This window comes from Rana temporaria, chromosome 10 (genome assembly GCF_905171775.1).
Source record: "Rana temporaria chromosome 10, aRanTem1.1, whole genome shotgun sequence".
Classification (NCBI taxonomy): domain Eukaryota; kingdom Metazoa; phylum Chordata; class Amphibia; order Anura; family Ranidae; genus Rana; species Rana temporaria.
Window position 1 is genome coordinate 100,028,512 of NC_053498.1, and position 18,267 is coordinate 100,046,778.

At 44.2% G+C, this 18,267-nt stretch overlaps 1 protein-coding gene across 1 annotated transcript; it reads right to left on the reverse strand.

The window, feature by feature from the left end:
- Window positions 1-3,607: 3,607 nt before the first annotated feature.
- On the reverse strand, window positions 3,608-5,347 carry LOC120915846 (piggyBac transposable element-derived protein 4-like). The gene has a single exon (XM_040326653.1). The coding sequence runs from the start codon at window positions 5,345-5,347 to the stop codon at window positions 3,608-3,610; it is 1,740 nt and encodes a 579-aa protein (XP_040182587.1).
- Between the last annotated feature and the right edge of the window lie 12,920 nt (window positions 5,348-18,267).

The window sequence follows — 18,267 nt, forward strand, 5'->3', positions numbered from 1 at the left end:
TTAACGACCGCCGCACGACGATATACGTCAGCAGAATGGCACGGCTGGGCAGATCGACGTACCGGCACGTCGTTTACATCTACCCAGCCATGGGTCGCACGTGCCCGCAACCCGGTCCGAAGCTCCGGGACCGCGAGACCCGCGGACCCGATCGCCGCTGGGGTCCCGCGATCGGTCCCCGGAACTGAAGAACGGGGAGAGCCGCGTGTAAACACGGCTTCCCCGTGCTTCACTGTGGCGGCTGCATCGATCGTGTCATCCCCTTTATAGGGAGACACAATCGATGACATAACTCCTACAGCCACACCCCCCTACAGTTGTAAACACACACTAGGTGAAACATAACCCCTTCAGCGCCCCCTGTGGTTAACTCCCAAACTGCAACTGTCATTTTCACAATAAACAATGCAATTTAAATGCATTTTTTGCTGTGAAAATGACAATGGTCCCAAAAATGTGTCAAAATTGTTCGAAGTGTCCGCCATAATGTCGCAGTCATGAAAAAAAACGCTGATCGCCGCCATTAGTAGTAAAAAATGTTTTTTTATAAAAATGCAATAAAACTATCCCCTATTTTGTAAACGCTATAAATTTTGCGCAAACCAACCGATAAACGCTTATTGCGATTTTTTTTTTTACCAAAAATAGGTAGACGAATACGTATCGGCCTAAACTGAGGAAAAAACTTTTTTTTATATATTTTTGGGGGATATTTATTATAGAAAAAAGTAAAAAATATTGCATTTTTTTCAAAACTGTCGCTCTATTTTTGTTAATAGCGCAAAAAATAAAAACTGCAAAGGTGATCAAATACCACCAAAAGAAAGCTCTATTTGTGGAAAAAAAAGGACGCCAATTTTGTTTGGGAGCCACATCATACGACCGTGCAATTGTCAGTTAAAGCGATGCAGTGCCGAATCGCAAAACCTGGCCTGGGCATTTAGCTGCCTAAAGGTCCGGGGCTTAAGTGGTTAAATGCATATGACAAGTGAGGGTCCCAAATGGTCAGTCACTTTGACGCAGTCCTTGATCCAAATCCCCTTTCCTTTTACTTGACAACACTGTATGTGAAAATATCATTATTAATAAACTGGAGCTGAAAGCGTTGGAGTCTTGATAGAAGATTAAAATTTCCATTTGCCTTCAGAATATCTGATGTTTTCACATACTACAAAACCTCTTGATATCGAGCTTGCAATTAAAATGACACAGATAGTCATATCAAAGTCGAGAGCTGATTTTTTTAATGTAGTCGATCAGACAAACATCCTGTTTTGTGTCTGCACTTCCTTTGAACGGGAAACCATTACTAGAAGCTTATCTTTTTTGGCTGAGAACAGCGGGGGGAACGGCAGCACAGCTGTGTGAGCAATATCGCAGGGAGGGTCGTATTACTTGTGCCCCACTTACAGGGAGGTTAACAACGCTTGGCGCTGTTTGGCAGCACCGCAAAACAGCAAGCGACTGGCATGTTTTTATTTTTTATATAATCTGGGCTGTAATTAACAATGGTATAGCTCAGGGCTGTCTGGGCAACCTCTGGCATTGTATCATATGTATCTTTTAGGATGAGCAATCATCCAGAGGTCGGCCTGTATTCAGGGAAAAGGTCTCATGACCTGCGGATCTCTTATTCAGACAGAAAAGAACATTACAGCAGTATCGGTGCGAGTCATGGCCATTGTGGAAATTGCAGTGTCAAGGCAGAAAGAAAAGTTATATTCTATTATATTCTGCATACATTTGAAATTAGGGCACCTCATTTTATTAAAAGGTAACTCCACTTTCGTGGGGGAAAAAATAGCAAATAATATAGCATTTATAATTGCGACACTAATCATAGTGGGCTAGATTCAGGTAGCTGCGCCCCTTCTTACGGCGGCGCATCGTATCGTATTTACGCTGCGCCGCCGTAAGTTTGAGAGGCAAGTGCTGTATTCACAAAGCATAGCTATGAATAAGCACTGAGATACAGTGCGAAACGCGTCAGCTTTTTTGTTCTGTTTTTGGCCGTGGCATGTATTTTGTGATCCATTTTTTTTGGAGTGCGGCTGTCCCAGCCCTTTCTTGTATTCAAACCTGTATTCACAAAGCACTTGCCCCCTAACTTACGACGGCGTAGCGTAAATGGGGCCGGCGTAAGCGCGCGTCATTCAAATGATGTTGAGGGGGGCGTGTTTTATTTAAATTAGGTTGACCCCGCGTATTTTACGTTTTTTTACGAACGGCGCATGCTCGAAATTCCGACGCAAATCGTCATTGCTTTCGACGTGAACGTAAATTACGTCCAGCCCTATTTGCGAACGACTTACGCAAACAACATAATAAATTCAAATTTCGAAGCGGGAACGACGTCCATACTTAACATTGGCTGCGCCACCTAATAGCAGGAACAACCTTACGCCGAAAAAGCCTAACGTAAACAACGTAAATAAATTGCGCCGGCCGTACGTACGTTTGTGAATCGGCAAATCTAGGTAATTTGCATATTCTATGCCGAAAACAACAGAAGCGCCCCTAGCGGCCAACGTAATATTGCACACAATTATACGCCACCGCATTCAAGTTACGTCGGCGGAGGAAGCCTATTTTTTTAGCCTATCTGCCTTTGAGAATCGGCGTAACGATACGCTGGCGCAGATTTGAAATTACGGCGGCGTATCTGGAGATACGCCGCCATAAAAGCTACCTGAATCTAGCCCATTGTAATTGAATGTTATTAAAAATTACCTTTCCTTTTGAATTTGCAGCCGCTGTAATTTTCTGAAAATGCAATGCAATATGAGACTACCTGGAGTTGTTCTGTACAGAGTGTACTGACCACTCCCCAGAAACCTATTTTCTGCTTGTGTGATTGGCTCGCCAATTTTCCCAGAAGTCTGCCTAAGATACAAGTTACATTTCAGGCATCCCCTGCAACAAAAATGTCATTTTGGAGAGATACTTTCAATAAGGCCCAGATTTCAAATTTCTTCAGAATACCAAAAGGTAGGCAGCAAAGGTTGTTATAATCCTTGCAATGTACATAGATCACCCAGAGGGAAATGTTTTTATTTTTTTTCAAAAGTGGAGTTACGCTTTAAGTTAAGCTGACCTCCAGTTAGATACAAAAGACACAAATTTATACCAATCTGTAAACTATAATATGCCACAAATGGCCACTGCCCTTGCCTATAACTGGTCTTTGCAGCAAGGAGCACATGGAAGGGCAACGCATGCAAAACAAAACCATCTTTAAAGTGGATGTAAACCCAATTCATGAAATTTGAGCAGGGCACATATAGCTGCAGTTTTTTGTAATCTCTCTTTAACCTCCCTAGCGGTATGATTCTGTCTGGAATTTTGTTCCAAAAGCGGTACCATTTTTTTGTATGGAAATTTGGTGTTATTTATTGTAGGCCTGCAATTCTTAGTAATTACTTACTTAAACCTGACCAAAGAAGACTCTAGTAGACCTCTCAGATGTAATAACGTTCGAAAAAATAAAATCATGAGTTATAATCTAATAAATAATATCATTTTATTCAGTAATGTAATAAATAATGCAATTTGTCAAACAGAAGAAAATTCAGTAATAAATAATGCAATTTGTCAAACAGAAGAAAATTCAGTAAACATCCTGGGTGTGGTAAATTTTGAAACATGGGACTGCACATAGACCAACGTCACAATCAGAGCAATAGAACCTTGTTTCCTTTCGGACTTTTTTTCCATTCCCATCTCGCTTTGAGCAGCAAACTACACACATTCTTGTAGGTGCTGCCTTTTTTGCGCTTGGCGGGATGTAATCCGTAAAGTGACGACCAGTCAGCCTCTCTGGGTTTACAATGTCAACAGCGCGACGTCCAGATCTGTTCACGGCCACTGATGGCGTTTGGTAGTTCAAAAAAATTTGCTCCACCACCTTCCAGATGAAGTCGGAGTGAACAAGAGGCTTGTCACTCCTTCCCTTGTGCAGTATATAGGCATTCCACATACATTGTTCCAGGAGATGCCTGAATATTTTTTTATAGTATTTTTTTTGTTGCTTCCGCATAGCTGGATAGAAGGTCATCGCCTGATCGGCTCTATCGACTCCTCCCATGGTGTTGTTGTAATCGATCACAAGTTGTGGCTTTTTGACATCTTTCCCACCTCTTGTGTGGACCATGGCAGTGGAGGTGGTATGTACTGTACTCATTAGGCACACGTCTTTTTTGTCACGCCAACGCATTGCCATCATCTTTCCTTTCTGCCAGGCCACCATTTCTCCTGTTTTCAGTTTTTTCTTGGAAAACATACATGGCAGGTCACGTCGGTTGGCTCTAGCGGTTCCATATGCGTCAGTCTTGTTTTTTAGTAGAAACTCGTACAGCTCAGGCGACGTGTAAAAGTTGTCGGTTGTTACACAATACCCCTGATTGAGCAATGGTTCAAGCAATGAAAGGACTGATGACGTTGCCATCCCATAGTCGCTGTACCTGGGGTTGAATTGTGTTCCTTTGCCGGTGTATATGATGGAATTCCATATATAGCCAGTTGTAGACTCGCAGAGCATATAGGATTTTATTCCAAACCGCGCTCTCTTGGATGCGATGTATTGAATCCAGCTGAGGCGTCCTTTGTAAGCCATCAGACTTTCATCAATGCTGATGTCACGGTCTGGGACATAGGCCTGCTGGAAATTTGTTATAATCATTTGGAATACTTCCCAGATTTTCTTCAGTTTGGGCGCTGGATGTGTGGCTTCGTCAAAGTCCTCATTGTTGGTGAAGTGTAGATTCTTCATTATGAGGGAAAATCGGTACTCGGACATGATGGTGCCAAAAAATGGGGTTGCCAGCAATTTATTTTTAGTCCAGTACCATCTCTGCAGGGGTTTACCCACCACCCCTTGGAGAAGTATTAGCCCCAGAAATTTCCATATGTCCTCCTTACTCACAGGTTCCCATTTTCTGGATCTGGAAAACTTGCTGTGCAGAGTAGTGGATTGCTGCTCTTTGTAGCGGTTTGTCTCCGTGACAATCTTTTCAATGACGTCATCTGTCAGAAATAATTTTAGGTACGCCAAAGGATCATTGTGATCAACTTCTACCTTCATCCCAGGCGATCCTGTAAACGGGAATCTTGGCGGTGGTACTGCATCCATACCGCAATCAATAGGGCACCAAGTGCGCACCTCACTGAGCTCAAGTGGAGATTCGTCGCTGTCGCTACTTCTCTGGTCAGAGTCGGAGTCGTATGACGAATCTTGCCACGAATCGCTATCGCTGTCGCTCAATTCTGCGAGGAACTCTGTGTCGCTGTCGCTGTCACTTATCTGATCCAAAGCCGCTTTGGAGGTGCTAAAGTGACGCTTTGATGCCATTTTATTTTTTTTGGTTAGATAAAACAGCAAAAAGGGCAGCCAGGGCAGTGTAGAATAATCTGAGGTGAAATCTGAGGTGATACAGTGAAATCCTGTCAGATTACACTGTATCATGTAACTTTATGTGTGTGTTTTACTTTTTTACATTGTAACATTGTAACTTTTTTCAATCTCCCGCCCACTTCCGCCACTGTGAGGCGCTGCGGTTCACAGAGACGGAAGAGAGAGGAGACATCAGAGAAGACATCAGCGGGGCTCTCACCGGGATTAGGTAAGAACACCGCTGCGCTCACTCTGCAATACATTCTGCCGGGGCTCTCACCGGCGATCACAGCGGGAAACCCCGCTGGATCGCCGGGATGTCACCACACCACCGCTGCGCTCACTCTGCATTTCCCCTGACTCATCTGACCGGCGATCCAGCGGGAAACCCCGCTGGATCGCCGGGATGTTTAGCCACCGCTGCGCTCACTCTGCATCCCCCCCAGCGGGACTAGTCTGACCGGCGATCCAGCGGGGGAAACCCGCCGGATCGCCAGGAATTTTTGGGGGAAAAAAAAAATGCACCCCGAGCGTGACTCGGGGTTACCGCTTCTGGCACTGAATGTTAACCCCGAGTCACGCTCGGGAATACCGCCAGGGAGGTTAAAGAGCTCTGAGTCCTGTTGCTCTCGCCTAAACCGTTATTCTGTTATCAGCCTGATAACTCCTGACAAATTCTCTGACAGATCAGATAAAAGCAGCCTGACATTTCTGTCAGGGGAGGTTGCTAAAATAGATTAACATGGAGCTGGCCCTGTTACAAAACACCTCTGAGAGTCTCTGCCTATGAGGAGAGGGGGTGTGTGGCTTTCCACCAATTAGAAATGTTGGCTATCTTGGCTGTATGCCCAGACATTACACTCTGTGTTAAACAGGAAGAGAAAGTCTCCTAACACGATCTGAACTTTCTAAACAGTATATAAATGTGAAGACAGAAGATATACATGTAAAACCTATGTAGGGAGATTTGGTTCATCTCTGTGTATCATCTGAGGCTGTTCACTTCACTGGGTGTATGGAGAGTTTACATCTACTTTAAGGAAGGGTGGGCTCCTTTTAGGCTCACCTGCCCTCTGCCTATTGTCAGGTCACCTGTGGCCAGGTGACAAATGCACCCCGATGTCTTTTTCCCAGCAGTTTTCCTATGGGAAACACTGCGATGGCGCATACACACGACTGGTTATCCTGGCCAATGCTCTCATGGCAGTTTTTCCTGCCAGGAAAACCATCCGTGTGCAGGGAGGGGGAAGATCTGCCGAGCCAGTTCTCGGCTTTCCCCTCAGGTTTCCCAGCTGTAAAAAGTCCACCGGGAAACCAGTACGTGTGTACGGGGCATAGCACTCCCCTCCCTACCAAACTGACAATGACAATGAAAGCTTTGGCCATTTTTTACTGAACCCACCATAGTCCACGCTCTTTAGTATCTATATATTTTTTTTCTATTTATTATTATTTATTTTTTTACTTATTTTTGTATAAAAGAAAACCAAGCATTTCATAAATCCAAACCAAACTATCCTTGGCATAATTTTTCATGACCCACAAAGATAAGAACTGGTTTCCATACTCAGTATCCTCTTTCCTGTGTAATGTCTAGTCAATATTTTGTCTTCTGATGATATTTCATCACTTGAATTTATAGACCTGTGCATCATTCAGGGAGTCAGGGACCTTTGGCTGACATATGAGATATATTCAGTATACTCAGGTAGGTAAACAGACACGTCAGTGCACAGGGCAGTGAATCACGCTGTCAGTTGCTCAGCAGCTGGTTTTCTCTGTTATGTCCTAAGGGGGACCGGTGTCGTTTAATACAATTAGCAGAGCTGAAGTACACCCAATTCTGTTTGTTGATGAATGTCCTTTCAGCTTCTATAAACCATAATGGCACTCAAGAAGCAGGACATCGCATAATATGTAGTAGGGCCGTGTGTCTTGTAAAGTAGGTCATCACAATAAGACTTTCCTTATGGATATTACAGTTTATATGCAGAATACAGACTGAAGTGCATGGCAATAATTCACCTTCTAGCGGTACCCCTGTAGGGGCTGCTGAAAGTTGTAGTCCACCTGTCACCCTGCCCAGCCCGGCATTTACTTCCCAATCACCTTGGAGACAATGAACAGTCCATGTACTTGTTTTTGAATTTTTATTGAGGGATTTGAACTTGGATAGGAATGGGAACATATGGGATGCCCAGTAGAATTTCAGAACAGTCTATTTGGGACAGAATTATGTACACTCTCTGTACAAGACACTTCTCCAAACTCCTCCTGCACAACACTTGCTTGCAGACTATCACACTTTCTCTCTCCTGCACAACACTTGCGTGCAGACTATCACTCTCTCTCTTTTGCACAACACTTGCTTGCAGACTATCACTCCCTCTCTCTCCTGCAGAACACTTGCTTCCAGGTACATCTAGCACATGGTTAGGCTATGGTGACCAGATTTTAAAATAATATCTGGGGACATATTTTTTTTTTACTAGTAATGGTGGCAATCAGCGACTCTCTGCCCGCCGCCACCCACCTCACAGCCTGTCAAGTCTTACTCTCTGGGCCCGGCTACTACTGGGTGGGGTGCGGAGGAAGATCACTCCGCCAGGGAAGGCATGGAGAGGCAGGCAGCTCGCCGGGACTTGAGCCAAGGCAGAAGAACATGCAAGTGGAGCTGAATGGGCATGCACCCGAAACTGAAGAAATATTCCCTGCACTCCGACCAGCATATGATCATCAGAAAGGGGCACAGATAATTGAAAAAATACACCCCCTAAGCTAGTAGAAGCGGCGGAGCGGGGGGGGGTGTAATTCAGAATTTTTGTTTTTTTATTCTGCACTGATTGTCTTTGAAATTACGCCAGCCCCTGTTCAAATCCAATCCGGGGACAAAACTGTGGACAGACTTGGTCCGGGGACAGTGTCCTCAATCCGGGGGCTGTCCCCTGAAACCGAGGATGTCTGGTCACCCTAGGTTAGGCCCAACTCTGACTCAGTCAGGCTCTAGAAATTGCAATTTGCCCATAGGATAAATTGTACTTTGTAGAATAAATAAAAGTAACTGTGTCACACTTCTCAGCAAAACAAGATGGCTGACCCAAAACTTGACAGGCTTTTACCGCAGAACACTTCTAGCACACTTCCTCTAGCACACTTGAGAAGAATAAATGTAGATAGACTACTGATCCCAGCAGGCTCAACTTGCAAATCCTGCCCGCCCTCCTGGATGCAGCGACTTGACACAAACTCCCACAGTCTCTCCCTCTGGCTCTACATCCAGCTGCCCTGGCATGTCTCTTCCAGAGCTTTCCACTTTCCTCTCGCCGACAACTGTTACATCCTTCCTAAATGACTTTACTCTGGACAGGATGACCAACTGTCCTTCCAGCTCCGTTTCCAGGACACATCTCCATGACCGTGTAAGGAGAGGCTCCCTCCCAGCTGCCGAGCTCCCTGTCTGAGTTACACCCCCCAAAAAGGGGGTTCTCTCAGACACAACAGCCTAATGCCGCGTACACACTAACGGAAATTCCAACAAGAAAAGTCCAATATGAGCTTTTAGTCGGAAATTACGACCGTGTGTAGGCTCCACCGAATTTTTCTGTCGGAACTTCCGGCAAGAAAAATTTGAGATCTGGTTCTCAAATTTTCAGACGGAAAAAGTTCTTGACGGAAATTTTGATCGTCTGTATGCAACTCCGACGTGCAATAAAAAACATACATGCTCGGAATCAAGTCGACGCATGCTCGGAAGCATTGAACTTCATTTTTCTCGGCTCGTTGTAGTGTTGTATGTCACTGTGTTCTTGGTGGTTCGAAATTTGAGAGGAGGGGAACCGAACTTGAGACGTACCTTGCCTCGGCGAGGTCCGACGGGAGTGGGGACAGGTACCTGTCAAAAATAGGTACCCTCGCCTGCCTCCACCTCAAAAGGTGCAAAATGTGGCACCAGGGGCGGGGGGGGGGGGGAGAGACAGATAAGCGGAGCTTCAACTTTTGGGTGGAAAGCCACTTTAAAAATTACAATCACATGGAAAATGATGCTCATCAAAAGATTTGTAAACTGAGCCTTGCGATTAACCTCCCTGGCGGTATTCCCGAGTCCCCAAAAGTGGTTACCCCGAGCCAGACTCAGGATCGCACTGCAGGATGCAGGGGAAGGTACTTACCTTGTCCCTGGATCCTGCGATGTCTCTCCGCTGTCTGTGCGAGCTGTCGTCTCGCTCAATTCACACTGGTGACTGCCAAGTGCCGAGCTCCGTTCCCTGCGATCGGGGCAATGCACAGGGGTGGAGTTCGGCGGCAAATTAAAAAAACTCAGTATAGATACAGTATACTGTAATCTTACAGATTACAGTACTGTATCAAATAATTACACATCCCCTTTGTCCCTAGTTGTCTGTTGCATTATTATTTGTTATAATTATTTATAGTTATTTATTATATTATAATTTATGATTTTGTGTTTCAAACTTTATAATACCCGGGATGTCTACTAGACTCTTGTTTGGACAGACTTAAGTGAGTTATTCCTAAGAATTGCAGGCCTACAATATAAAACGGCAAATTTCTATGCAAAATAATTGTACCGCTTTCAGCATCAAAAATCTGACATAATCATACCACCAGGGAGGTTAAAATGCATTCATTACCAGTGCTGCTGTGGACTGGATTCTTATGTAGAAAGTGAATCTACAATACTAAAATCAAAGCACCAAGCAGAGATTACTCTTTCACGCAAACAGCGATTCTTGTCTCTATTTCTCTAAGGCCGCCTACACACGTCGGTCCATCCGATGAGAACGGTCCGAATGAACGTTCTCGTCGGTTAACCGATGAAGCAGACTGATGGTCTGATGTGCCTACACACCATCAGTTAAAAAAATGATCGAGTCCAACGCAGGTGACGTAAAACACAACGACGTGCTGAGAAAAATGAAGTTCAATGCTTCTAAGCATGCATCGACTTGATTCTGAGCATTCGCGGGTTTTTAACTGATGCTTTTGCATACTAACCGTCGGTTTTGACCTATCGGTTAGGCGTCCATCGGTTCAATTTTAAAGCAAGTTCTAAAATTTTTGACCGAAGGATAACTGACCGATGGGGCCCACACACCATCGGTTGGACCGATGAAACGGTCCTTCAGTCCGTTTTCATCGGTTTTGACCGACCGTGTGTACGCGGCCTTAGAGATATTCAGTTTGACAGTTGCTCTTTAAAGTCTCATACAACAAACATCGTCTAATGGACTTCCATTTCCACTACTTATAGATTTTTCCCAATCAGGATCTAATGATAGCTACCAATAGCTACACATGTTTATTGGAACACTGATGTCCTATACTAAAAAAGTATATGGTTAATTCTGCATCCAGATCTGTAAAGCCCTGTACAAACGATCGGATATCTGATGGAATCTAATCCGATGGATTTTTTCATCAGATATCCGATGAAGCTGACTTTCATCAGTCTTGCCTACACACCATCGGTTAAAAATCCGATCGTGTCCAAACGCGGTGACGTACAGCGGCACTATAAAGGGGAAGTTCAAATCCAACGGCGCCACCCTTGGGGCTGCTTTTGCTGATTGCGTGTTAGTAAAAGTTTGGTGATAGCCGATTCGCGCTTTTCGGTCTCCGTGCTTTTCAGTCTGTTACAGCGTGACGAATGTGCTCCATTACGAACGCTAGTTTTACCAGAACGAGCGTTCCCGTCTCCTAATTCAGTCTGAGCATGCATGGATTTTTGACCGATGGACTTCCCCACAGACGATCGTTTTTTTAACCATAGGAAAAATGTAAAACATGTTCTATTTTTTTTTCACCGATGGGAAAAAAACGATGGGGCCCACACACAATCGGTTCGTCCGATGAAAACGGTCCATCGGTCCGTTTTCATCAGACAAACCGATCGTGTGTACAGGGCTTTACTGTCTACAATAAAATAATAAAAACAAAAAAACATTTACCTATATCCATGAGCTCAAGGATAAGTAGAGAGCCAAGTGAAGATTTATTACACCAGCTTACAGTTTAACCACTTCAATACCGCACACCGTCATATGACGTCCACAAAGGGGATCTCCTATCCTGGGTGAACGTCATATGACGTCCTGGACTTTGTGCAGTGATATCTGAATGATGCCTGCAGCTAGAGGCATCATTCAGATATCATTTTGTTCTGGCGGCGATCCTGCGCACCATAAGAACGATCATAGTGGCGGTTCCGCTGCTTGATCGTTATTATAGGCGGTGGGAGTAGACATCAGCCCCCTCCCGCCGCCATCTGGTGCTTCTCCGGGCTCCCCCGTGCCATCGGGGGCCCAGAGAAAGGATTGCCGTGCGCCAGATAGGTAGCATTAAGATGACTGGTGACCAGATGGTCACCAGTCATCTCTATGACCGTCGAAGGCCCGGGGGCGATGTGATGACGTCACCCCCGGGTACCGTAAGTAAACAAATCCGCAATTGTGCCTAGTAAGCATTAGATCTGTGAATTTTTTTTCACAATCTTATGCTTTCCAGCCTGGAGGAGAGATGTGGGGTCTTATTGACCCCGCATCTCTCCTTAAAGAGGACCTGTCACACACTATTCCTATTACAAGGGATGTTTACATTCCTTGTAATAGGAATAAAAGCGATAAAAAAAAATGTAATAAATAAATTAAAATGCCCCTACCCCCGGTAGCTCGCGTGGATAAGCGAACGCACACGTAAGTCCCGCCCACGTTGAGCATGCGCAAGTTTCCATGGCAACAGGTAAGTATACAGACGCTCGGGTTTCTAGGCAGGAAAATAGAGAGCAGGTCCTCTATTTTTCTCATCTAGATTCTGGGCAGTTTTCTTACCAAGAAACCTCAAAGCCTCGTACACACGCACGGTGTACTCGGCAAGAAAGCTCTGCCGAGTGTGTGTGTACAAGGCTTAAGTGCATTACTTGCCATTTTGGATACAGGTTTTTATAGACTGTATTGCGCTATGTGACAAACTTTGCTTTCTTGGACTCCTGTTCTTTTATGAGCCTAAAGCCTGGTACACAAGATCGGATTTTCTGTGGACAAAGCGTAGGACTTTTGTCCGAAGGGCGTTGGCCACAAACTTGTCTTGCATACAAACAGCAAAGAATTGTCGGCCAACAAAATACATGGTTTTTCAGCTCTTTAGCACCACCCTTTGGGCAACTACTGCTAATGTTGTGTTAAGGTTAGCATTGCTTCCGAGAATGAGTGTTTTTTGAAGGACTTCTGTACACACGATCCGATAATCCAACATCACACATTTGTTGTTGGAAAATTTTAAAGCATGCTATCTAACATTTGTTGTCGGAAAATCCGACAACAATTGTCCGATGGAGCATACAAACGGTCATATTTTTCGACAAAAGCCAGTCATCACACAATTCCCATTGGAAAATCTGATTGTGTGTATAGGCCTTTAGGATACACCAGCGGATGGTGCTAAGTTATAAGTATATTCCCTCCTGCTATCCCTACCTTCCAAGGAATTGATTTCTATACAAAATATATTTTTAGTTATCTGGTGAGTTTGTTATTCTCCTGCATGAGTGATGGTGGAGCACAGGTAACTAAGAACACTTATAATCACACCAATTTTTCTACACCAATAATTGTTTTCCTTTCTTTTGGTGTGTGGACTCTTCTTTAAGGACTTCCCCTTTTTTGTGTGGTACAAAGTATGTTTATGTATATTTACCTAAATTAGCACCAACATTTTTATAATATTTTTCGATTTGCTTATGAGGTGATTTGTTCACTTGAAAAAGCGGCAGCTTTTTCCATTATCACGTGTGTTGTTACTCATTATTTTTTAGTTTGGCGTCACCACTTGTTAATTACACTCATTATTATTTTATTGATATTTATAATTTTATATATGATTCTTTTTATATTGGTTTATATCATTTTTGTATAGCCGGAGGCATCTTCTGTCAGGGGGGCCAGGACAATTTCCCCCTTTGCCCCCTTATAAATGTTGCCCTGTTTACAATACCTTGTTCTGCACTGTGTCTCTGGAAGTGGTCATCTTGGTAAAGATGAGGTTTTTCGTCCTCTTGTCAGAAATAAAAAATTAAAAAATGATGATCTTTGTTAGGTACTGTGTGGAGACAACCATCTTGTTAGAAAAACAGGGCTTTGAGCTTCCCCTGATAACTACAAAGTTGATGACTGATGAGGTACTGATGAAGAAGTAGGGGTAGAGATGAAGAAAGCACATATCAACAGAATGGGTGAAACAGAAGCAGGGGAAATCCTTGCAATGCAGGTCCTCAGGTAAAACTTCCTCTCCAGCAAGGAGAACAGTGATGAGCACAGTAGTAACCTAGCCAAACCTCACTTCAAATCTCCTTAATCTAGCAGCCAGAGGCAGCAATGCGTTAAACCTCATGTAAGCTCATGAGTGCCTAAGCAAACTTAAATACTTGGAAGAACACTATTATTTTCAGGAGAAAATCTAGACAAAGGCAACGTCTTCAGGGGACTGCTTAGGCACGATAAACATTTTTAAATGTTCCTTATACCATTCAAAATCCTCGCTTTGTGAGTTCAGGTCCATTTTAAAGAACCAGAGAACATGAGAGCTTCTAATAACATTCAAATGTACATAAAAGTTTCCAGTCTATGCAGAAACTAATTTGCCCATTGGCTCTCATGTCGGACGGACTGACAGCTCATCTCTACACTCCCATTGGAGATATACACTTTGGCCGATTATCCGAACACTGGAAGGACCATCCCGGCTATACAGGGCAGCTCGAAACCAGCTTCCTCTAGACGAATCTTAAGCTGATCTCGCTCCCTCAATACAGCTTGCCTTCTTTCTATAATGGATCATAGCTCCCATTTTCACACTTGGACTTCCCATCCACTGCAAACTGTCATCATCCCCCACCATACATGCTTGTGAGTGCCATGGCTGTTTTTTATAGTTTTTTTAATCCTTTAATAAACTGTGCTACATGATGCCTGCTTGCCACTTTTTTCCCCTTCCCTCTCGTATGCAGAAACTAATGCTGGATATAGACTGTTAGTTTTCTATATCGTTCAGCCAGGGAGCTGATCGGGAAAAAAAACAGACTCCTCCATCCACATTAGCGAGGTAGGTGGAGGAATCCCTCCCACTGGGACATAGTATTCTGGCTCCCACTTTGTCAGAATACACTGATCATTGGTTGCAACCACTGATCAACAAGAGTTTCAAAGCATGTCTGTTCGGCAGAAGTCAATATAACAACTTCTGTCAAACAGGGAGGGCCGCACACAGATCGAAATTCAATTGGCCTTGCTAAACCAATCACATTTTTGATCCATCTACACCCAACCTAAGACCATGTTCTAATGTATTTATTGATGATATTGGCAATGTTCCATTATAGAAGTACATCCTATATCTTATCTCAAATATAAGTTCTGAAAAACTTAAGGCCCCATTCACACGATCGGACCGTTCAGGTCCTACTGTCAGTTTTGACGGCGGACCTGAACGGCCGTTTCATGCAGACCTATGGAGCTTCGGATGTCAGCGGAGACATGTCCGCTGACATCCGACCTGATCCACCAAAATTGGACGGATGGCGATACGTCCCCATCCGTCATATCGGATCGGGGAGATCTCCCATAGGAGACAGCGGCGCTGCACAAGCCCCTCCTCGATCAGTGAGCAGAGAGGGACTTGTCATCTCTCGGCTCAGCGGAGATCAGTGGCGAGATCTCCCGGCGGAGTCCGCCTGTGTGGAAGAGGCCTAAGAAATATATTATCCTTTATTTCTACTACAACAACAATTTTAAACTAACGAACTCCAGGCTCTTTTACTATCAGAATCTAAATTTAGTCAGAAGAGCTTTTAGGTTACAAGGTTATATGGACATGGAATTTCCTGTTTATTCTTAGCTGCATGTATAAATGTGGAAATGTGTGTCGTAATTAGGCATGTTTATGTCACAGCACACACAAACACAGTACAGTTGAATACTATTTGCATGATAAAACAGTTATTTTTGTTTGTGTTTTATTTGAAGTTGTTTCAAAAGTCTTAAAGCCTAAGGCCCCTTTCACACACCATCGGGTCCGCCTGTTTGTTTTTCAGGCTTACTCGATCGGACCATTTATTGCTCTCTATGGAGCGGAGATGTCAGCGGACAAGGATCCATTCCCAATCCATCAGACGGATCGGATGACAGATGGAAATGCCCCATAGAGAACAGCAGACTTTATCCGTGTCCGCTCTGTATAGCAGACCAGACACAGATCTATTATCTGTCAGCTCAGTGGGGATCATTGGAGAGACCCCCCCCCCCCCCGAGCAGGCACATCTGCCTGACAGACTCCACTCTGCCTAAAAAAGGCCTAAGTCCAGGGCCGATCCTAGGCAGGGTGCCCAGAGGTGGGGGCGCCGAAGCTCCAAAGTGCTCCCCTCCCTCCTCCTTGTCTGTGTCCAGAGGCGGAGCGCATGTAGTAGGTGCTGCGGTTCCCCATCCCGCTTGCTCTCTCTGCTGGCAACTGACAACTGACAAGAGCGCATACCTCCCGCTGTCCCCGGAATCCGGTTTGGGTACCGCAGAGTAGCCTAATATCGGAACACTTTCCGGTACTAGGCTCCACTAATTAATTCTGTCTGGTGCACGTGGAGCAGTCTCCTGTCTGCCCCGCCCCCTCTGCGTGTGTCAGCTCTTTTCCCATAGGCGGTGTGATGAGAGCCTTTTGGGTTGGCTGGAGCTGCTACCAATCATCCCATGCACTCCCAGAAATGCTCAGGTACTGATCTATGGGGACACCTGCTGTGGGTGGCTCTGATGGGGGACACCTGCTGTGGGGGGCTCTGATGGGGGACACCTGCTGGGGGGGGACTCTGATGGGGGACACTAATGAGCATCTCTGTGTTTGAGTCATAGCCATAAAAACATTTGTAAAGAGGAGGAGTTAGTAAGATGACCACGCCCATGTGGGGGCGGCAGCAATATTTCTGCACCCAGGCGTCTGTGATCCTAGGATCGGCCCTGTCTAAGTCCAACAGTTTTAAACATAATCCAAATTGATTATCCCTGAAAAACTGGGATATTATCAATAGATTTCCCAAGAGATAAAATAAATATTTAGGGGGGTTAAACTTTGAAAGGGTATGTATAGCCTTTTCACCCACTTTATTTTTCCCAGTGGCCAATGTCACCAAGACAGAAATTATGGAGAATGCTAAATTTTTACCCTTTGAAAAACAAAACAAGAGGTAGGGACACCTGTTCCAGTGAGAACTGTTTAAGACGGTAATTCCTCACACTTTGCAGAATTTTCCTCTCACTTCCTGTTGCATCTTCGAGACAGGATGTAAAGGGAAATCCTGCCAATGGGACACAGAGAGCAAAAAAAGGTAAGCATTTTAACCCTTTCCTGGGCTATCCAAAATGGAAAAAAAAAGTTTTGAATACATACACTCCTCTCCAATGTCTTCCAAAAGCTGAATGATCAGTTTTGAATGGACTGATTTTTTAAAAGATGTCAGACCTCTTGCATGCATACTCTCTATACAATATTCAGCCCCCCTAATGCCTCGTAGACACGGTCAGACTTTCCGAGAAAAAAGTCAGACGGGCTTTTTTTCATGGAAAGTCCGGCTGTGTGTAGCCTCCATTGGACTTTTTTGGTCAGAAGTCCGACGGACCTTAGAGAACCTGTTCTCTATCTTTCCGACGGACTCACGGCGGACTTTTGCATGGTCAAAAGTCCGACCGTGTGTACGAGGCATAAGAGGTATAATTTTGCATGACTCTGGTTAATGGAAAGGCAGAAATATAACCAGGTCTACCTTCAAGCCTGCCTGACTAAGGCTGGCCATACATGATTCATTATTTTTTTGTTCAACCAGCGGGTTAAATGAAAAAAAAAAAAAGAGAAGATTCCCCCCATCTACACATTCGAGGTGGATGGGGAAATCCTTACCACTGTAGTAATGTGCTCTGACCAGAGCCTTCCCCGCTGTGAGAATACAATGATTAGTGTTGTCAGCTATAACCGGCGGCACCGACCATTCGGGGAAAAACCTGACAGGCTGGTTTTACACAAATTGATAGATTGACTTGTCTACAACCAGCTAGCACATACATGGGTCAAAATTTCATCGGTCCCTGCTGAACTGGCCGAATATCGATCCATGTATAACCGGTTTAAGACTCTTCAACATAAAGCTCCCTCTCTGCCTACTGAGTCCACTTTTACCAGTGTTACCACTGGAGCACAACCCTGCACCACCACCATATACATAGGAAACAAGGGTAAGAACGGTCACAAGAACAGTTGTTCGTATAGCTGCACTGGAGCCAAATTGTGATACTTCAGGGGTTGATTTACTAAAGGCAAATAGGGTGTTTACTTTGCAAGGGAACTTTCTCTTAGCTTAGTGAATGTGGTTAAAATTTACTTTGGTAGCACTGCTCCCTTACCTGTAGTGTGGTTGATAGCTACCATAGCTAGACCTTCCTTCCATTTTTAGTTTTACGGGGATTGCTAACACTAACGGCCTTATGGTGGTCCTTGTATTCCTGCTTATTCTCTCATTTCTATGTAAAATCGACATGTCTATATTCTGTTGTACACAATGCCTATTGTTGGTGTATTTAATTTTGCTGTATGTAATGTTGGAGACGATATTTGTCTTTCTGCTTCTCTTTTCCTTAATAAAATAAGATTGAATTAAAATTCACTTTGAATAGAGTACCCAGTAAATGTGCAAGTAAAATGTAAAAAAATAAACCGTATTTTTTTGATTTCACAGAAGTCATCAGAGCATCACTTCATTCTCTAAATTAAGAGAAAATGTCCTTGCAAAGTGAAAATTCCTTTACAAAGTGAACAGCCTATTTGCTTTT

Excerpts from the sequence above, each read along its gene's own strand:
- LOC120915846 (XM_040326653.1), bottom strand. The coding sequence starts at position 5,347 with ATGGCATCAAAGCGTCACTTTAGCACCTCCAAAGCGGCTTTGGATCAG.